This window comes from Ciconia boyciana, chromosome 16, assembly GCF_034638445.1.
Source record: "Ciconia boyciana chromosome 16, ASM3463844v1, whole genome shotgun sequence".
NCBI lineage: Eukaryota > Metazoa > Chordata > Aves > Ciconiiformes > Ciconiidae > Ciconia > Ciconia boyciana.
This window is the reverse complement of record NC_132949.1, coordinates 14,746,653-14,762,206: the sequence shown is the minus strand read 5'-3', so window position 1 is coordinate 14,762,206 and position 15,554 is coordinate 14,746,653. Positions and strand designations below refer to the sequence as shown.

Sequence of the window (15,554 nt, the reverse complement as noted above, 5' to 3'; positions counted from 1 at the left end):
GAAGGTGGCGCCCATTGACGTGAGTGGCCCCCCGTGTCCCCCCCGTGTCCCCATGCCCCCCCCGTGTCCCCATGGCCCCCCGTGTCCCCTCCCCCGTGTCCCCATGGCCCCCGTGTCCCCATGGCCTCCCCCGTGTCCCCCTGCCCTCCCCATGGCCCCCCGTGTCCCCATGGCCCCCCGTGTCCCCTCCCCCATGTCCCCATGCCCCCCAGTGTCCCCATGCCCCCGTGTCCCCATGGCCCCCCCCATGCCCCTCCCCCGTGTCCCCCTGCCCCCCAGTGTCCCCCTGCCCCCAGTGTCCCCATGCCCCCCGTGTCCCTCCCCAGGGTCCCCCTGCCCCCCGGGTATCACCATGGCCCCCATGTCCCCACGCCCCCCATGTCCCCACGCCCCCGGTGTCCCCACCATCCCCCAAATATCGCCATGGCCCCCTGTGACCTCCCCGATGTCCCCATGCCCCCCGCTATCACATGCCCCCCGGTGTCCCCTGGGCCCCCCGGTGTCCCCGTGACCCCGGTGTCCCCATGACCCCCCGCTGTCCCCATGACCCCGGTGCCCCTGTGACCCCCCTGATGTCATCGTTGCCCCCCAGCATCCCCATGTCCCCCGTGCTCCCACGACCCCCAATGTCCCCATGCCCATCCCCTCCCCCCAGCGATGGGGGAGGAGCTGGGGGAGGGGCCCCTGACCCCCTGACCCCTGACCCCTGACCCCGCAGCTGGGGGAGCTGGAGGCCTGGGCCGCCCGCATGAACGCCCAGTTCGAGGAGGCCGAGCGCTTCCGCCTCGTCGTGGAGTAGGGGCCCCTCCCCGCCGAGGGACCCCCGACGGCGAGGGACCCCGGCCGCCCCTCCCCCACCGGCCGCCCCTCCCCCCCGCCAGCCCCTCCCCCCGCTCCTATCCATTAAATGAGCCTCTTCCCGCGGGCTGGTGAGCCTGGGGGAGGGGTGTGTGAATGCGTGTGATGATGTCACCTATGGCGTCACGGCTCTTGCAGGGGCGCCGGCGTGACGTCACGCGCTGCCCGCCCTCCCCCCCGCCGCGCCCCTGTCTCTTTAAGCGGGGGCGTGGCCGCGCGGGGTGCCCCAGCCAATCAGCGGGTGGCGCGGTGACCTCACCTGCGCGCGGCTGGGCGGGGTCACGTGGTCTGTGGGGAGGGTTGGGGGCGGGGCGTGTTTGGGCCACGCCCCCGGGGGCGGGGGCCCGAGGCCGGTGTCCGCGGCGGGGTTGCCCGGGCGCCCCCCGACCCTCCCCCACCCCCTCGCGCCGGTGGGCGGGGCCTATGGAGCCCCCCAGAGCCCCTCCCCCCCCCCAGATGGAATTTGGGGGGCCCTGGGGTAAGGGGGCGCGGGGGAGGGGCGGGGGTGCCTGAGCTCCTGGGACCCCGGGGAGGGGGAGGGGAGGGAGGGGCGTGCCCGGACCCTTGGGTCCCCCGGGGGTGGGGAGGGGAGTACCCGAGCTCCCGGGTCCCCTTGGGGAGGGGCGGGGGTGCCCGAGCTCCTGGGGTCTCTCAGGGTGGGGGAGGGGGTGCGCAGGCTCCCGGGTCCCGTGGGGAGGGGCAGGGTCCCCGGGGTTGGGGTGGGGGAGGGGTGCCCGGTCCCCCGGGGTGGGGGAGGGGGTATGTGAACTCCCGGGTCCCCCGCGGGTGGGGGAGGGAGTAGCCGAGCTCTCGGATCCCCGTGGGGGAGGGGGTGCCCGGTCCCCCGGGGTGGGGGAGGATGCCCGGGCTCACCCCTCCCCCAGGCGCGGGGGCGCTGACGCTGCTGCTGCCGCTGGGGCTGCTGGGATCGGTGGGCGCGTGCGTGGGCCCGGGGGGTGGGGCTGGGGGAGGGTGGGGACCCCCTGGCCCTGCCGACCCCCCGCCCTCGGCATCGTCCTGGCCTGGGTGCTCGCCCACGGGGCGGGGACCTGGCTGCGGCCCCCGGGTGAGGGGACACGGGGGAGGGGTGGGGTGGGGGGCGTGGGGGAGGGGCACGGCAGGGACATGGGGACATCGGGGGGTGGGGGATGGGGCTGATGGGGGTGGGGGATGGGCTTTGGGGACACGGGGGAGGGGGACATGGGGGCTTTGGGGGATGGGCACGGCAGGGACATGGGGACATGGGGGGCGTGGGGGATGGGGCTGATGGGGTGGGGGATGGGCTTTGGAGATGCGGGGGAGGGGGTTGGGGGAGGGGGGACGGAGGGACATGGGGGCTTCGGGGGCGTGGGGGATGGGGCTGATGGGGGTGGGGGATGGGCTTTGGGGACACGGGGGCACACGGGGGGTGTGGGGCTGGGGGGACAGGGGTGGGGGGTGTGGGGCCATGGGGGATGGGCATGGCCGGGCCGTGGGGACATCCTGGGGGGTGGGGGTGGGGGCTTTGGGGCACGGGGATGGCGGGGGCCAGGGGTGACACCGGGTGACACCGGGTGACGCGGGGGACGCCCCTCCCCAGGCCCCGGGTGACAGCGACCCCGACCCCTCCGCGACCTCGGCGGTGAGTGGGGCGGGGGCGGGGGGGCAGGGTGCTCCCGGACCCCTGGGTGCCCTTTGGGGGGTCAGGGTGGTCCCCACCACGTGGGTCCCTTTGGGGGGGGGCAGGGTGCTCAGACCTCTGGGTCCCTTCGGGGGGGCGAGGGCACCCCAACACCAGGGTCCCTGGGTCCCTTTGGGGGGGGCAGGGTGCTCCTGGACCCTTGGGTGCCCTTTGGGGGGAGGGGTCAGGGTGCTCAGACCCCTGGGTCCCTTTGGGGGGGTCAGGGTGCTCCCCACCACGTGGGTCCCTTTGGGGGGCAGGGTGCTCCCAGACCCCTGGATGCCCTTTGGGGGGGCGAGGGCACCCCAACACCAGGGTCCCTGGGTCCCTTTTGGGGGGGGTCAGGGTGCTCCCCACCACGTGGGTCCCTTTGGGGGGGCAGGGTGCTCCCGGACCCCTGGGTGCCCTTTGGGGGGGTCAGGGTGCTCAGACCCTGGGTCCCTTCGGGGGGGTCAGGGTGCTCCCCCATATGTGGGTCCCTTTTTGGGGGGTGGGGGTCAGGGTGCTCCCCGAGCCCCGGGTCCCCACTAACGGCGGGGGCAGGGCTGGTGGCGCTGGGGGTGGGGCTGGGGGTGGCGCTGGCCGTGGGGGCCCCCCTGCCCCCCCTCTGCCCCCTCCTGCCCCAGCTGGCGGCGGCCGCCTGCGCCGTGGCCTTCGGCCTCGGCCTCCTCCTCGCCGGCTGCCAGCGGCTCCGGGGGGGCGGCGGCGGCGGTGAGTGGGGGCTGGGGGGGCGGCTGGGGGTGCTATGGGGTAGGCATGGGTGCTGTGGGTGCTATGGGGTGGGCATGGGTGCTGTGGGTCCTATGGGTCAGCCATGGGTGCTGTGGATGCTATGGGGCGGGCATGGGTGCCGTGGGGTGGCGGTGAAATATGGGGGTGCTATGGGGTGGCTATGGGTGCTGTGTGTCCTATGGGGTGCCCATGGGTGCTATGGGGTGGCTATGGGTGCTGTGGGTCCTATGGGTCGGCCATGGGTGCTATGGGGTGTCCATGGGTGCTGTGGATGCTATGGGGTGGGCATGGGTGCCATGGGGTGGCGGTGAAATATGGGGGTGCTATGGGGTGGCTATGGGTGCTGTGGGTCCTATGGGGTGCCCATGGGTGCTATGGGGTGGCTATGGGTGCTGTGGGTCCTATGGGTCGGCCATGGGTGCTATGGGGTGTCCATGGGTGCTGTGGATGCTATGGGGTGGGCATGGGTGCCATGGGGTGGCGGTGAAATATGGGGTGCTATGGGGTGGCCATGGGTGCTGTGGGTACTGTGGGTCCTATGGGGTGGCCATGGGTGCTATGGGGCAGACATGGGTGCTATGGGGTGTCCATGGGTGCTGTGGGTGCTATGGGGCGGGCATGGGTGCCGTGGGGTGGCTGTGAAATATGGGGGTGCTATGGGTGCTGTGGGTCCTATGGAGCAGCCATGGGTGCCGTGGGGCAGCTGTGGGGCAGCCGTGGGTGCTGTGGGGCAGTGGCGGGTGCCGTGGGGCGGCTGTGGGTGCTGTGGGGCAGTGGCGGGTGCCGTGGGGCGGCCGTGGGGTGCTGAGGCCGTGCCCCCCAGCGCACCCCGTGTACGAGTTCTTCGTGGGGCGGGAGCTGGGCCCCCCCCTGGAGCCCCCCCAGCCCCTCTGCTGGGAGCGGCCCGGCCTCTGCGCCTGGGTAGGGCCCGGGGGGACTGGGGGCACTGGGAGGGACTGGGGGACTGGGAGTGGGGAGAACGGGGGACTGGGAAGGACTGGGGGACTGGGGGCACTGGGAGGGACTGGGGGACTGGGGGACTGGGAGTGGGGAGAACGGGGGAACTGGGAGGGACTGGGGAGAACTGGGGAGACTGGGGGAACTGGGGGACTGGGAGTGGGGAGAACGGGGGGACTGGGAGGGACTGGGGGCAGTGGGGGAACTGGGGAGAATGGGAGGGACTGGGGGAACTGGGAGGGACTGGGGACAAACGGGGGGGAATTGGGGAGGAAGGGGGGGACGGGGGGGACCGGGGTTGCTGAGGGCAACTGGGAGGAACTGGGAGCACTGGGCCGAAGGGGTCACAGGGCAGATAAGGGGGAACGGCGAGCGCCCCCCCGCCCCTGGGTGTCCCCGTGTCCCCCGTGTCCCCTGTGACCCCCGTGCCCCCATCTCCCCATGTCCCCCTGTGTCTCCCCATGTCCCCGTGTCCCCCCGTGTCCCCGTGTCCCCCGTGACCCCCATGTCACCACGTCCCTGATGTCCCCCCGTGTCCCGTGTCTCCCTGTGACCCCATCTCCCCATGTCCCCATGTCCCTGTGTCCCCCATCTCCCCATGTCCCCGTGTCCCCCATCTCCCTGTGTCCCCTGTGACCCCATGGCCCCCATGCCCCCATCTCCCTGATGTCCCCCATGTCCCCGTGTCCCCCGTGTCCCCCATCCCCCGTGTCCCTGATGTCCCCCATGTCCCCCATGTCCCCTGTGACCCCATGTCCCCTGTGCCCCCATCTCCCTAATGTCCCCCATGTCCCCCATGTCCCTGTGTCCCCCGTGTCCCCCATCTCCCCGTGTCCCCGATGTCCCCCGTGTCCCTGTGTCCCCTGTGACCCCATGGCCCCCATGCCCCTGTCTCCCTGATGTCCCCCTGTGTCCCCCGTGTCCCCCATCTCCCGTGTCCCCCATGTCCCCCGTGTCCCCTGTGACCCCCATGTCACCACGTCCCCGATGTCCCCTGTGTCCCGTGTCCCCGATGTCCCCCATCTCCCCGTGTCCCCGATGTCCCCCATGTCCCCCGTGTCCCCATCTCCCCGTGTCCCCCATGTCCCCCGTGTCCCCCGTGTCCCCCATCTCCCCATGTCCCCGTGTCCCCTGTGACCCCATGGCCCCCATCTCCCTGATGTCCCCCATGTCCCCGTGTCCCCCATCCCCCGTGTCCCTGATGTCCCCCATGTCCCCCATGTCCCTGTGTCCCCCGTGTCCCCCATCTCCCCGTGTCCCTGATGTCCCCCGTGTCCCTGTGTCCCCTGTGACCCCATGGCCCCCATGCCCCCGTCTCCTGATGTCCCCCTGTGTCCCCCGTGTCCCCCATCTCCCGTGTCCCCCATGTCCCCCGTGTCCCCTGTGACCCCCATGTCACCACGTCCCCATGTCCCCTGTGTCCCGTGTCCCCGATGTCCCCCATCTCCCCGTGTCCCCGATGTCCCCCATGTCCCCCGTGTCCCCCATCTCCCCGTGTCCCCGATGTCCCCCATGTCCCCCGTGTCCCCCATGTCACCACGTCCCCCATGTCCCCCGTGTCCCCGATGTCCCCGTGTCCCCAGGGGCTGGTGCTGGTGCTGGCGCTGGGGGAGCAGCAGCGGCTGCGGGGGGCCCCTCGCTGCCCCTCGCCCTGGTGGCAGCCGCCCAGGGGCTCTTCCTGCTGCGGCGCCTGCAGGTGGGGGCACCCGGCGGCGGCGTCCCCCGTGGGGGGTGTCCCCCGTGGGGGGTGTCCCCGTGGGGGGTCTGTGGGATCCCCGGGGGGGACACACGGGGTCCCCCGTGGGGGTGTGGGGTCCCACCCGGACGCCTGGATCCCCGTGGGAGAGGCGCAGGGTCCCCCACCCTTGGGTTCCTCGTGGGGGGTGGGGTCCCCTCGGGACACCCGGGTGCTCTATGGGGGGAGGGGGAACCACTCCCGAACACCCGGGTCCCCAGTGGGGGGTGGTGTAGGGGTGCAGGGTCCCACCCGCCCGCCTGGGTCCCCCGTGGGGGTGTCGGGGTGTGGGGGTCCCACCCAACCACTGGGTGGGGGGGTCCTGCCTGGCCACCTGGGTCCCCCGTGGGGGTGTGGGGGGTGTTGAGTCCCCCGTGGGGCTGTGGGGTCCCCAGTGGGGGTATGGGGGTGAGGGGTCCCCAGTGGGGGGTGTGGGGGGTGCGGGGTCCCCCGTGGGGTGTGGGGTCCCCAGTGGGGGGTGTGGGGTGCCCCGTGGGGGCGTGGGGGCCGTGGGGTGCCCCGTGGGGGTGGGGCCGCGGGGTCCCAGCAGGCGCCGCCCGCAGGCGCTGCGGGGGTCCCGGCGGGGGCGCGGGGGGTTCCTGGGGCTCTTTGGGGCGCTGGCCTGGCTGCCCCTCGGGGGCCCCTGCCCGCGCTGCTGCTGCTGCGCCGGCCCCGCTGCCTGCCCCTGCCTGCTGCCGCTGCCTGCGGCCTGCTCTACGGTGGGCACGGGGCACTGGGGGCACTGGGGGCACTGGGATGGGCACGGGGGCACTGGGGGCACTGGGATGGGCACTGAGGGCACTGGGATGGGCACTGGGATGGGCACGGGGGCACTGGGGGCACTGGGATGGGGACTGGGGGCACTGGGATGGGCACTGGGGGACTGGGATGGGCACTGGGATGGGCACTGGGGGCACTGGGATGGGCACTGGGATGGGGACTGGGGGCACTGGGATGGGGACTGGGGGCACTGGGATGGGCACTGGGGGCACTGGAATGGGGACTGGGAGCACTGGGGGGGACTGGGATGGGCACTGGGGGGACTGGGAGGGACTGGGGGCACTGGGGGGACTGGGATGGGCACTGGGGGACTGGGAGGGGCTGGGGGCACTGGGGGGACTGGGATGGGGACTGGGGGACTGGGATGGGGACTGGGGGGACTGGGATGGGCACTGGGATGGGCACGGGGAGGGGCACTGGGATGGGGACTGGGGGCACTGGGATGGGCACTGGGATGGGCACTGGTGGCACTGGAATGGGGACTGGGAGTACTGGGGGGACTGGGATGGGCACTGGGGGGACTGGGAGGGGCTGGGGGCACTGGGGGGGACTGGGATGGGGACTGGGAGCACTGGGATGGGGACTGGGGGGAGATGGGGGAAATGGGGGCACTGGGAGGGGTCATGGGGAGAAATGAGGGGGACTGGGAGGAACTGAGGGGTTAATGGGGAACTGGGACGGACTGGGATGGGGACTGGGATGGGCACTGGGGGACTGGGATGGGCACTGGGATGGGGACTGGGGGCACTGGGATGGGGACTGGGATGGGGACTGGGATGGGCACTGGGGGCACTGGAATGGGGACTGGGAGCACTGGGGGGACTGGGATGGGCACTGGGGGACTGGGAGGGGCTGGGGGCACTGGGGGGGACTGGGATGGGGACTGGGGGAGATGGGGGGGAAATGGGGGCACTGGGAGGGGTCATGGGGAGAAATGAGGGGGGACTGGGAGGAACTGAGGGGTTAATGGGGGAACTGGGACGGACTGGGATGGGGACTGGGATGGGCACTGGGGGGACTGGGATGGGCACTGGGATGGGGACTGGGGGCACTGGGATGGGGACTGGGATGGGGACTGGGATGGGCACTGGGGGCACTGGAATGGGGACTGGGAGCACTGGGGGGACTGGGATGGGCACTGGGGGACTGGGAGGGGCTGGGGGCACTGGGGGGACTGGGATGGGGACTGGGGAGATGGGGGAAATGGGGGCACTGGGAGGGGTCATGGGGAGAAATGAGGGGGGACTGGGAGGAACTGAGGGGTTAATGGGGGAACTGGGACGGACTGGGATGGGGACTGGGGGGCACTGGGATGGGCACTGGGGGGACTGGGATGGGCACTGGGATGGGGACTGGGGGCACTGGGATGGGGACTGGGAGCACTGGGGGACTGGGATGGGCACTGGGGGACTGGGAGGGGCTGGGGGCACTGGGGGGACTGGGATGGGGACTGGGGGAGATGGGGGAAATGGGGGCACTGGGAGGGGTCATGGGGAGAAACGAGGGGGGACTGGGAGGAACTGAGGGGTTAATGGGGAACTGGGACGGACTGGGATGGGGACTGGGGGGGAAATGGAGGGGACTGGGGGGACTGGGAGGGACTGGGGGGACCGGAGCGGGTACTGGGAGGATGGGGGGGACACACCGGGGGTGCGGTGGGGGATTGGGGCGTTACTGGGGGGTTACTGGGGGCGTATGAAGCGGCTACTGGGGAAACCGGGAGGGGCTGGGGGTCCCGGGGGCACTGACCCCCCCGCCCCCCCCAGCCGTGGGTTTCTGGATCTCCCACGGCGCCGCGGCCCAGAGGAGCCTCTTCAGCCGCGACCCCCGCGACCCCCGCCTGGCCGGTGCGTGGGGGGGGGCGGCCCCCGTGTCCTCCCCCTCCCCCCCGACACCCGGGTCCGCCCCTCCCCCCCCCAGGTCTCCCCACGGTGCCCACGGCCACGGGGCGGCTGCTGCTGGCGGGGGGGTGGTGGGGGCGGGTGCGGCGCCCGGAGCACCTGGGGGAGCTGCTGATGGCGCTGGCCTGGAGCCTGCCCTGCGGTGAGCACCCCGCGGCCCCCCCGCGTGTGCGTGGGTGCCCCCCCCCCCCCCGGGCACCTGGGTCCCCCTGACCCCCCAAATGCCTGGGTGCCCCCACACCCCTTAGTGTTGGGGTGTCGTGTGTCGTGTCCCCCCCCAAAATCTGGGTCCCCTGGGTGTCACCCCCCACCCCCGGGTCCCCTGCACCCCCTTGGGTGCCCCCACCCCGGACACCCCCGCCCCCAGGGTGCCTGGGTCCCCCTGACCCCCCCCAAATGCCTGGGTGCCCCCACACCCCTTAGTGTTGGGGCGTCGTGTGTGTGTGTCCCCCAAAATCTGGGTCCCCTGGGTGTCACCCCCGGGCCCCCTTGACCCCCCCGGGTCCCCGCACCCCTTGGGTGCCCCCACCCCGGACACCCCCTGCCCCCCAGGGTGCCTGGGTCCCCCCGGGTCCCTCTCACCCCCACCCAAATGCCTGGGTGCCCCCAAACATCTGGGTCCCCGGGTGTCATCCCCACCCCCCGACACCTGGGTCCCCCGACTCCCCCCCCCGCCGGGTCCCCTCACCCCCCCAACACCTCGGTGTCTCCCCCCCCCCCCCCCCAAAATCTGGGTCCCCTGGGTGTGTTTCCCCCCCAGACGCCTGGGTCCCGCCCGGTCCCACCCCTGGGTCCTCCCCAAACATCTGGGTGTCACCCCCATCCCCCTCACCCCCCAGACGCCTGGGTCCCCCTAGTGCCCCCCCCATCTGGGTCCCCTGGGTGTCACCCCCATCCCCCCTGCCCCCCCAGACACCTGGGCCCCGTCCCCCCATCTGGGTCCCCTGGGTGTCACCCCATCCCCATCCCCCGACACCTGGGTCCTCCCCCCCCCCCAACACCTGGGGGTCCCCCCCAGGTCCCCCTCCCCAGACGCCTGGGTCCCCCTGGTGCCCCCCCCATCTGGGTCCCCTGGGTGTCACCCCATCCCCCCGCCCCCCCAGACGCCTGGGTCTCCCCTGGTGCCCCCCCATCCGCCTGGGTCCCCCCCCATCTGGGTCCCCTGGGTGTCACCCCCTCCCCATCCCCCCCCGACGCCTGGGTCCCCCCCCATCTGGGTCCCCTGGGTGTCACCCCCTCCCCATCCCCCGACACCTGGGTCCTCCCCCCCAACACCTGGGGTCCCCCCCGGGTCCCCCCCCCCATCTGGGTCCCCTGGGTGTCACCCCCTCCCCATCCCCCGACACCCGGGTGCCCCCCGGTGCCCCCCAACACCCGCCGCCCCCGGCTCCGCAGGCCTGGCCCCCCCGCTGGTGCCGGTGCTGGCGGGGGCGGCGCTGCGGGAGCACCGGGCGGCCGTGGCCGAGCGCCGGTGCCGGCGGGAGCTGGGCCGGGCCTGGGCGCTGCTCTGCCAGCGGGTGCCCCACCGCCTCCTGCCCCACATCTACTGACGCGACCCACGGCACGACCCACGGCGGCGTCCCCGGGGCCGGGACCCATAGCGTGACCCACGGCGGCGTCCCTGTGGCCGGGACCCACGGCGGCATCCCCGTGTCTGGGGCCCACGGCGCGACCCACGGCGGCATCCCCGTGTCTGGGGCCCACGGCGCGACCCACACCACAACCCACAGTGGCATCCCCGCGTCTGGGACCCACAGCGCGACCCACAGCGGGACCCACGGTGGCATCCCCATGTCCCAGGCCCACAGCGCAACCCACGGTGGCATCCCTTTGTCTGGGACCCATAGCATGACCCACGGCGCGACCCACAGCAGCATCCTGGTGTCTGGGACCCATAGCATGACCCACAGCGCGACCCACAGCAGCATCCTGGTGTCTGGGACCCCCACATCTGGGACCCACGCGTTCAGGCCCCACATCTCCACACCCCATAGCGGGATCCCAGGCTCTTGCGACCCACGGCGGGACCCCCAGTGTCCAGGCCCCACACATCAGTGCCCCACAGCAGGATCCCCATGTCTGTGCCCCACACATCTGCACCCCCCTGTCTCTGCCCCACGGCAGGAGCCAGGCGTCCGGGCCCCACACATCTCTGCCCCACGGCGTCCGCGCCGCTCCTGCCTGGAATAAAGCCTCGAGGCCCCCCCCCGTCCTGCCTCGTTACCCCCCCGTTCGTTAGTGCCCCCAATTAACCAGCGCCCCAGCTCGTTACCGGCTCCGGCTCGTTGGGATTCGGGTTTATTGCGGCACAGTGACCCCCACAACGGCCCCCAGGGCTCCTTCGTTAGTCCCGGCCCTTAACGAGCGCCCTTCCCGGGCCTGGTTCCACGGCCCTTCGTTAGTCCTGGCCTTAACGAGCGGGTTCTCTCCTGCCGCCATTTCCCCCAACCTTCGTTAGTCCCGGCCCTTAACGAGCGGCTTTTCCAGTCCCATTGCAGCGGATGTTCGTTAGCCCGGTTCCTTAACGAGTGCCTTCCCTGGGCCTGGTTCCGTAGTCCTTCGTTAGTCCTGACCCTTAACGAGCGGGTTCTCTCCCAGCGCTGTTTCCCTCAACCTTCGTTAGTCCCGGCCCTTAACGAGCGGCTTTTCCAGTCCCATTGCAGCGGATGTTCGTTAGCCCGGTTCCTTAATGAGCACCTTTCCTGGGCCTGGTTCTGCGGTCCTTCGTTAGTCCTGGCCTTAACGAGCGGGTTCTCTCCTGCCGCCATTTCCCCCAACCTTCGTTAGTCCCGGCCCTTAACGAGCGGCTTTTCCAGTCCCATTGCAGCGGATGTTCGTTAGCCCGGTTCCTTAATGAGCGCCTTTCCTGGGCCTGGTTCCGCGGTCCTTCGTTAGTCCTGACCCTTAACGAGCGGGTTCTCTCCCAGTGCTGTTTCCCTCAACGTTCGTTAGTCCTGGCCCTTAATGAGCGGCTTTTTTAGTCCCTTTGCAGCAGATGTTCGTTAGCCCGGTTCCTTAATGAGCACCTTTCCTGGGCCTGGTTCTGCGGTCCTTCGTTAGTCCTGGCCTTAACGAGCGGGTTCTCTCCCAGCGCTGTTTCCCTCAACCTTCGTTAGTCCGAGCCCTTAATGAGCGGCTTTTCTGGCGCCATTGCAGCGTTCGTTCATTAGTCTGGGCCTTAACGAGCGGGTTCTCTCCTGCCGCCATTTCCCCCAACCTTCGTTAGTCCCGGCCCTTAATGAGCGGCTTTTTTAGTCCCTTTGCAGCAGATGTTCGTTAGCCCGGTTCCTTAACGAGCACCTTCCCTGGGCCTGGTTCCGTAGTCCTTCGTTAGTCCTGACCCTTAACGAGCGGGTTCTCTCCCAGCACTGTTTCCCTCAACGTTCGTTAATCCTGGCCTTAATGAGCGGGTTCTCTCCTGCTGCCATTTCCCTCAACACTCATTAGTCCCGGCCCTTAACGAGCGGCCCTTCGTTAGCCCGGTTCCTTAACGAGCACCTTTCCCGGGCCTGGTTCCGCAGCCCTTCGTTAGTCCTGGCCTTAATGAGCGAGTTCTCTCCTGCCGCCATTTCCCTCAACGCTCGTTAGTCCCAGCCCTTAACGAGCGGCCCTTCGTTAGCCCGGCTCCTTCACGAGCGGGTTCTCTCCCACCTCCCCAGCAGCCCCGTCCCTCCCCAGCGCCCTTCCGGGGCCCGATCCTTAATCCAGCTCCTCCACCAGCCGCCCCTCCCCCCCCCGGACGCGCTCCCCGTCCCAGGGGGGTCCCCCCAGACCCCTCTCCTCCTCCGCCACCTCGGCGTGGACCCTCCGGGCCTCCTCCGCCAGCTCCGCCAGCGCCGCCGCCGCCGCCCGGCTCCAGGCCAGCAGGTACCGGCACTTGCGGCGGGCCCTGCCGAAGCGGCGTCGCTCCTCGGGGGGCACCGCGCGGCCCCCCCGCCGCAGCAGCTCCTCCAGGTGCGCCAGGGCCGCGCCCGCGTCGGCGCCGGGGTCCCGCCGGTCGCGCCCTTCCAGGAGCTGAACGACGGCCAGCACCGTCCCGGCGTCGCCCAAGGGGCACCGGGGGTAACCGGCGACCTCGGCGTCGTAGCGGGCGGCGCGAAGGGCTTCGGCGGCCGAGGAGAAGACGCGGCGGGTGCGGAGGGCGGCCGAGACGTCGAGGGCGGCGGCGGGCAGCTCGGGCAGCAGCGCCTCGTCCCCCCCGTGCAGGCTGAGGGCGAAGGCGTAGCCGTAGAGGACGTTGGGCAGCTGGAAGGGAAGAAGCGGGGAGGGAGGGGGGCCGGGGAAGCTGCTCAGGGGGGGGACGTCGGCGGGCAGGGGCGGGGTGGGGCCGGCCAAGGCTTCCTCGCCCTCTTCGTCCTCCTCTTCGTCCGGTCGCGGCTCCCCCAGCTCCTCCACCGGGCGCCGGGGCCGCCGCCGCCGCCACCACCACGGTCTCCAGGCCGGCAGCAGCGCGGCCGCCTCCCCCGAGCTCAGCAGCCGCTGGAAATCCGCCCGCTCCGCCGGGCTGAGGCTCTCCCACAGGTCGCGGCCTACGGGCCCCGCCGAATCCTCGGCCTCGCGTAGCTGTCGCTGCCGGCGGAGGGCGGCGTCCAGGCGGTCGCGGCCCGGCGGGGAGCCCCGCTCGGCCTGCAGGGCCTGCAGCACCTGCTCGCGGTAAAAGGCCTCGGCGCAGCCGCCGTGGCCCCGGTAGCAGCCGAGGGAGCAGAGGCGGCGGTTGCAGCGCGGGCAGGTGTAGGGGGCGGCGGCCGCACCGCACAGGCCGCACGGCGCCTCCTCGCCGGGCGCCGCCATCTTGGCGGGTGACTCTGCCTCTTCCGGCTCCGCCTCGGGAGTTTCCGCCCTCGCTTCGGCTCCGCTCGGGAGTACTCGGCCCGCCCCGCCCTCGCTTCGGCTCCTCCCGCTCCCGGCTCGGCTCCGCTTCGGCTCTTTCCGCCGCCGCTCGGCTCTCCCCGCCCCTCGGCCGCCCTCCGCCGCCACTCGGATATTTCCGGCAGCGCTCGGCTATTTCCGCCCCCGCCGTACACAACCATCCTCCACACAAGCGTGCGCTGCCCCCCTCTCATTACCCCCAACCCCCCCCCGCTCCTAATTAACGCTAATTACCCCCCTTCCCTCTAACCAGCACTCATTAACTGCCCCGCCGGCTGCTCGGGGCCCCGCCTTAACCCCCCTCGAGGGCCGCTTTCACCCCCAATCCCCTTCAAACTCCTTGAAATCCCCCCGAAAACCTCTAAAACACCTCCAAAAAACCCTAAAAAAGGCCCCCCCAAGCCCCAAAAAGCCGCAAACCGGCCCCAATTTCGTTGCCGTTTACTGAGGCCGGGGCTCAGGAGTTGGCGTTGGGGCCCTTCTTCTTGCCGAAGCCGGGGACGACGTTAACGAAGCGGCGGTTGTACTGCATGCGCCGCTTGGCTCGGCCCGTCTTCTTCTTCTTCTTCTCCTGCTTGGCCACCTGCGGGGATGGGAAAGGGGGGGGTCAAGGGGGGGTCCCCAAAATTCTGGGAGCCCCCCCCGAACTGTGGGGAGCCCTCCAAAATTGGGGGAAACCCCTCCCAACGCTCACCTTGGGGGTCTGGCCCCTCACTTTGCCGGCACGGGCGAGGGAACCGTGGACTTTCCCTGGGGGGGAAGGAAAATGGGGTGTTAGGGGGGCGTGGCTGGCTCGTTAGCTTAACGAGCACCCTGATAATTAACCCCCCCCCCAACGTACCCCCCAGGAGGCGTGTGGAGAGCTCCAGGGTGGCGAATTCAGGGAGGGGGCTCTGTCCCAGCACGGCGTCATCGTCCAGGGGGGCCCCCGCAAACAGCAGCACTTGGTCCTCGGGGGACGCCCGCCAGCGCCGCCACCTGCGCCTGGGGGGGACACAGAGACCGGGGGGGGGGGCAGTTACCCCAAAAAGGGTCAGTCACCCCAAAAAGGGTCTTATTTTTGGGGGGACCCTCCCCAATTTCCGCAAGGGCTCACCTTGATTTGGGCGACGGTCTCGGTGCCGGAGACCTCGATGGTGTGGAGGGACTGGGCACGGATGAAGAGCTGCATGGTGGCCTGGGGGGACGAGGGGGAAGTTTAGGGGTGTCCCCCCTCCAAAAAGGGGGGACCCTCAGGAATAAGGGGGGTGAGAGGGGGTGTTACTGCTGCCCCCAGCTTGTGAAATGCCCCGGGGTGTGGCCCTGGGGTCTCCTGGCCCCCACATCTCTGCCGGGGGGGAATGGGGGTGTTTTGGGGGGCTGGGGGTGTTTGGGGCAGCAACTCCCCCCAGGTCCTCACAGTCCCCCCAAAACTCTCCTTGGCCCTCCAGCCTCAGGGCCCCCCAGGGCCTTGGGGACCCTCCCGAGCCTCCACAGGCCCCCCAGCCCCATAACACCCCCAACAACCCTCCATGCCCCCAAAGCCTCCCAGGCCCCCATAATTCCCTCCCGACCCTCAATAACCCTCCAGCCCCCAGAGGCTTCACAGCTCCCCCAGGCCCCCATAAACCCCAAGCCCCCAACAACCCTCCAGGGCCCCCCAAAGCCTCCCAGACCCCCATAATCCCCTCCCGACCCCCAATAACCCTCCACGTTCCCCAAAGACTCACAGACCCCCATAACCCCCTCCAGACACCCCCGAGCCCCCCATATTCCCCAGCCGGCCCCTCCCAGGGCGACCCCGGCCCCCCAATAACCCTCCAGGCCCCCCCCGGGCCGCGGCCCCACCTCAGCGTCTCCTCAGCAGCCGGGACCGCACCGCGGAGAGGGCGGCTCTGCGCATGCGTCGGGCTTGGGGGGTGTGTGGCGCCATTACGTCACGCGTACGTGCGTGCGTGTTGACGCCGCCGCCCCGGAGCTACCAAGATGGCGGCGGTACTGGAACCAGTGGCGTTCCCGTCAGCCCCCGCGGCCCCGCCCGTGGGAGCGGGGAGGGCGGAGCCGGGTGGTCGCCATGGCAACG

At 71.2% G+C, this 15,554-nt stretch overlaps 3 protein-coding genes across 6 annotated transcripts; 1 reads left to right on the top strand and 2 right to left on the bottom strand.

The window, feature by feature from the left end:
* Window positions 1-907: 907 nt before the first annotated feature.
* Window positions 908-10,826, top strand: TM7SF2 (transmembrane 7 superfamily member 2). Its single transcript, XM_072881541.1, has 8 exons — window positions 908-929; window positions 1,060-1,336; window positions 2,438-2,479; window positions 3,062-3,229; window positions 4,074-4,171; window positions 8,489-8,569; window positions 8,643-8,765; window positions 10,019-10,826. The coding sequence occupies exons 1-8, from the start codon at window positions 908-910 to the stop codon at window positions 10,171-10,173; spliced, it is 966 nt and encodes a 321-aa protein (XP_072737642.1). The 3' UTR covers window positions 10,174-10,826.
* A 61-nt stretch (window positions 10,827-10,887) lies between these two features.
* Window positions 10,888-13,682, bottom strand: ZNHIT2 (zinc finger HIT-type containing 2). Of its 4 annotated transcripts, none has more exons than XM_072881026.1 (2): window positions 11,691-13,682; window positions 10,888-11,526 (listed from the first exon to the last, which is right to left on the bottom strand). In XM_072881026.1, the coding sequence occupies exon 1, from the start codon at window positions 13,412-13,414 to the stop codon at window positions 12,323-12,325; it is 1,092 nt and encodes a 363-aa protein (XP_072737127.1). In that variant the 5' UTR covers window positions 13,415-13,682; the 3' UTR covers window positions 10,888-11,526; window positions 11,691-12,322. The 4 variants fall into 4 exon arrangements, with proteins under 4 accessions (XP_072737127.1, XP_072737129.1, XP_072737128.1 ...); XM_072881028.1 differs by having other exon boundaries at window positions 10,888-11,237; window positions 11,731-13,682; XM_072881027.1 differs by having other exon boundaries at window positions 10,888-11,690; window positions 11,801-13,682.
* Window positions 13,683-13,916: 234 nt separating this feature from the next.
* On the bottom strand, window positions 13,917-15,464 carry LOC140660301 (ubiquitin-like FUBI-ribosomal protein eS30 fusion protein). Its single transcript, XM_072881029.1, is given in 6 exon segments — window positions 13,917-14,075; window positions 14,187-14,242; window positions 14,334-14,449; window positions 14,451-14,476; window positions 14,589-14,669; window positions 15,320-15,464. Coding segments are annotated over 5 exon segments (399 nt in total). The 5' UTR covers window positions 14,664-14,669; window positions 15,320-15,464; the 3' UTR covers window positions 13,917-13,949.
* Between the last annotated feature and the right edge of the window lie 90 nt (window positions 15,465-15,554).

What these genes read in the sequence shown, in the direction of transcription:
- ZNHIT2 (XM_072881026.1), bottom strand. Translation starts at nt 13,414, where the DNA reads ATGGCGGCGCCCGGCGAGGAGGCGCCGTGCGGCCTGTGCGGTGCGGCC.
- TM7SF2 (XM_072881541.1), top strand. Translation starts at nt 908, where the DNA reads ATGAGCCTCTTCCCGCGGGCTG. An exon ending in GGAATTTGGGGGGCCCTGGG is followed by an intron (nt 1,337 to 2,437) that starts GTAAGGGGGCGC and finishes GCCCCTCCCCAG; the next exon opens with GCCCCGGGTGACAGCGACCC. An exon ending in CCGGGGGGGCGGCGGCGGCG is followed by an intron (nt 3,230 to 4,073) that starts GTGAGTGGGGGC and finishes CGTGCCCCCCAG; the next exon opens with CGCACCCCGTGTACGAGTTC.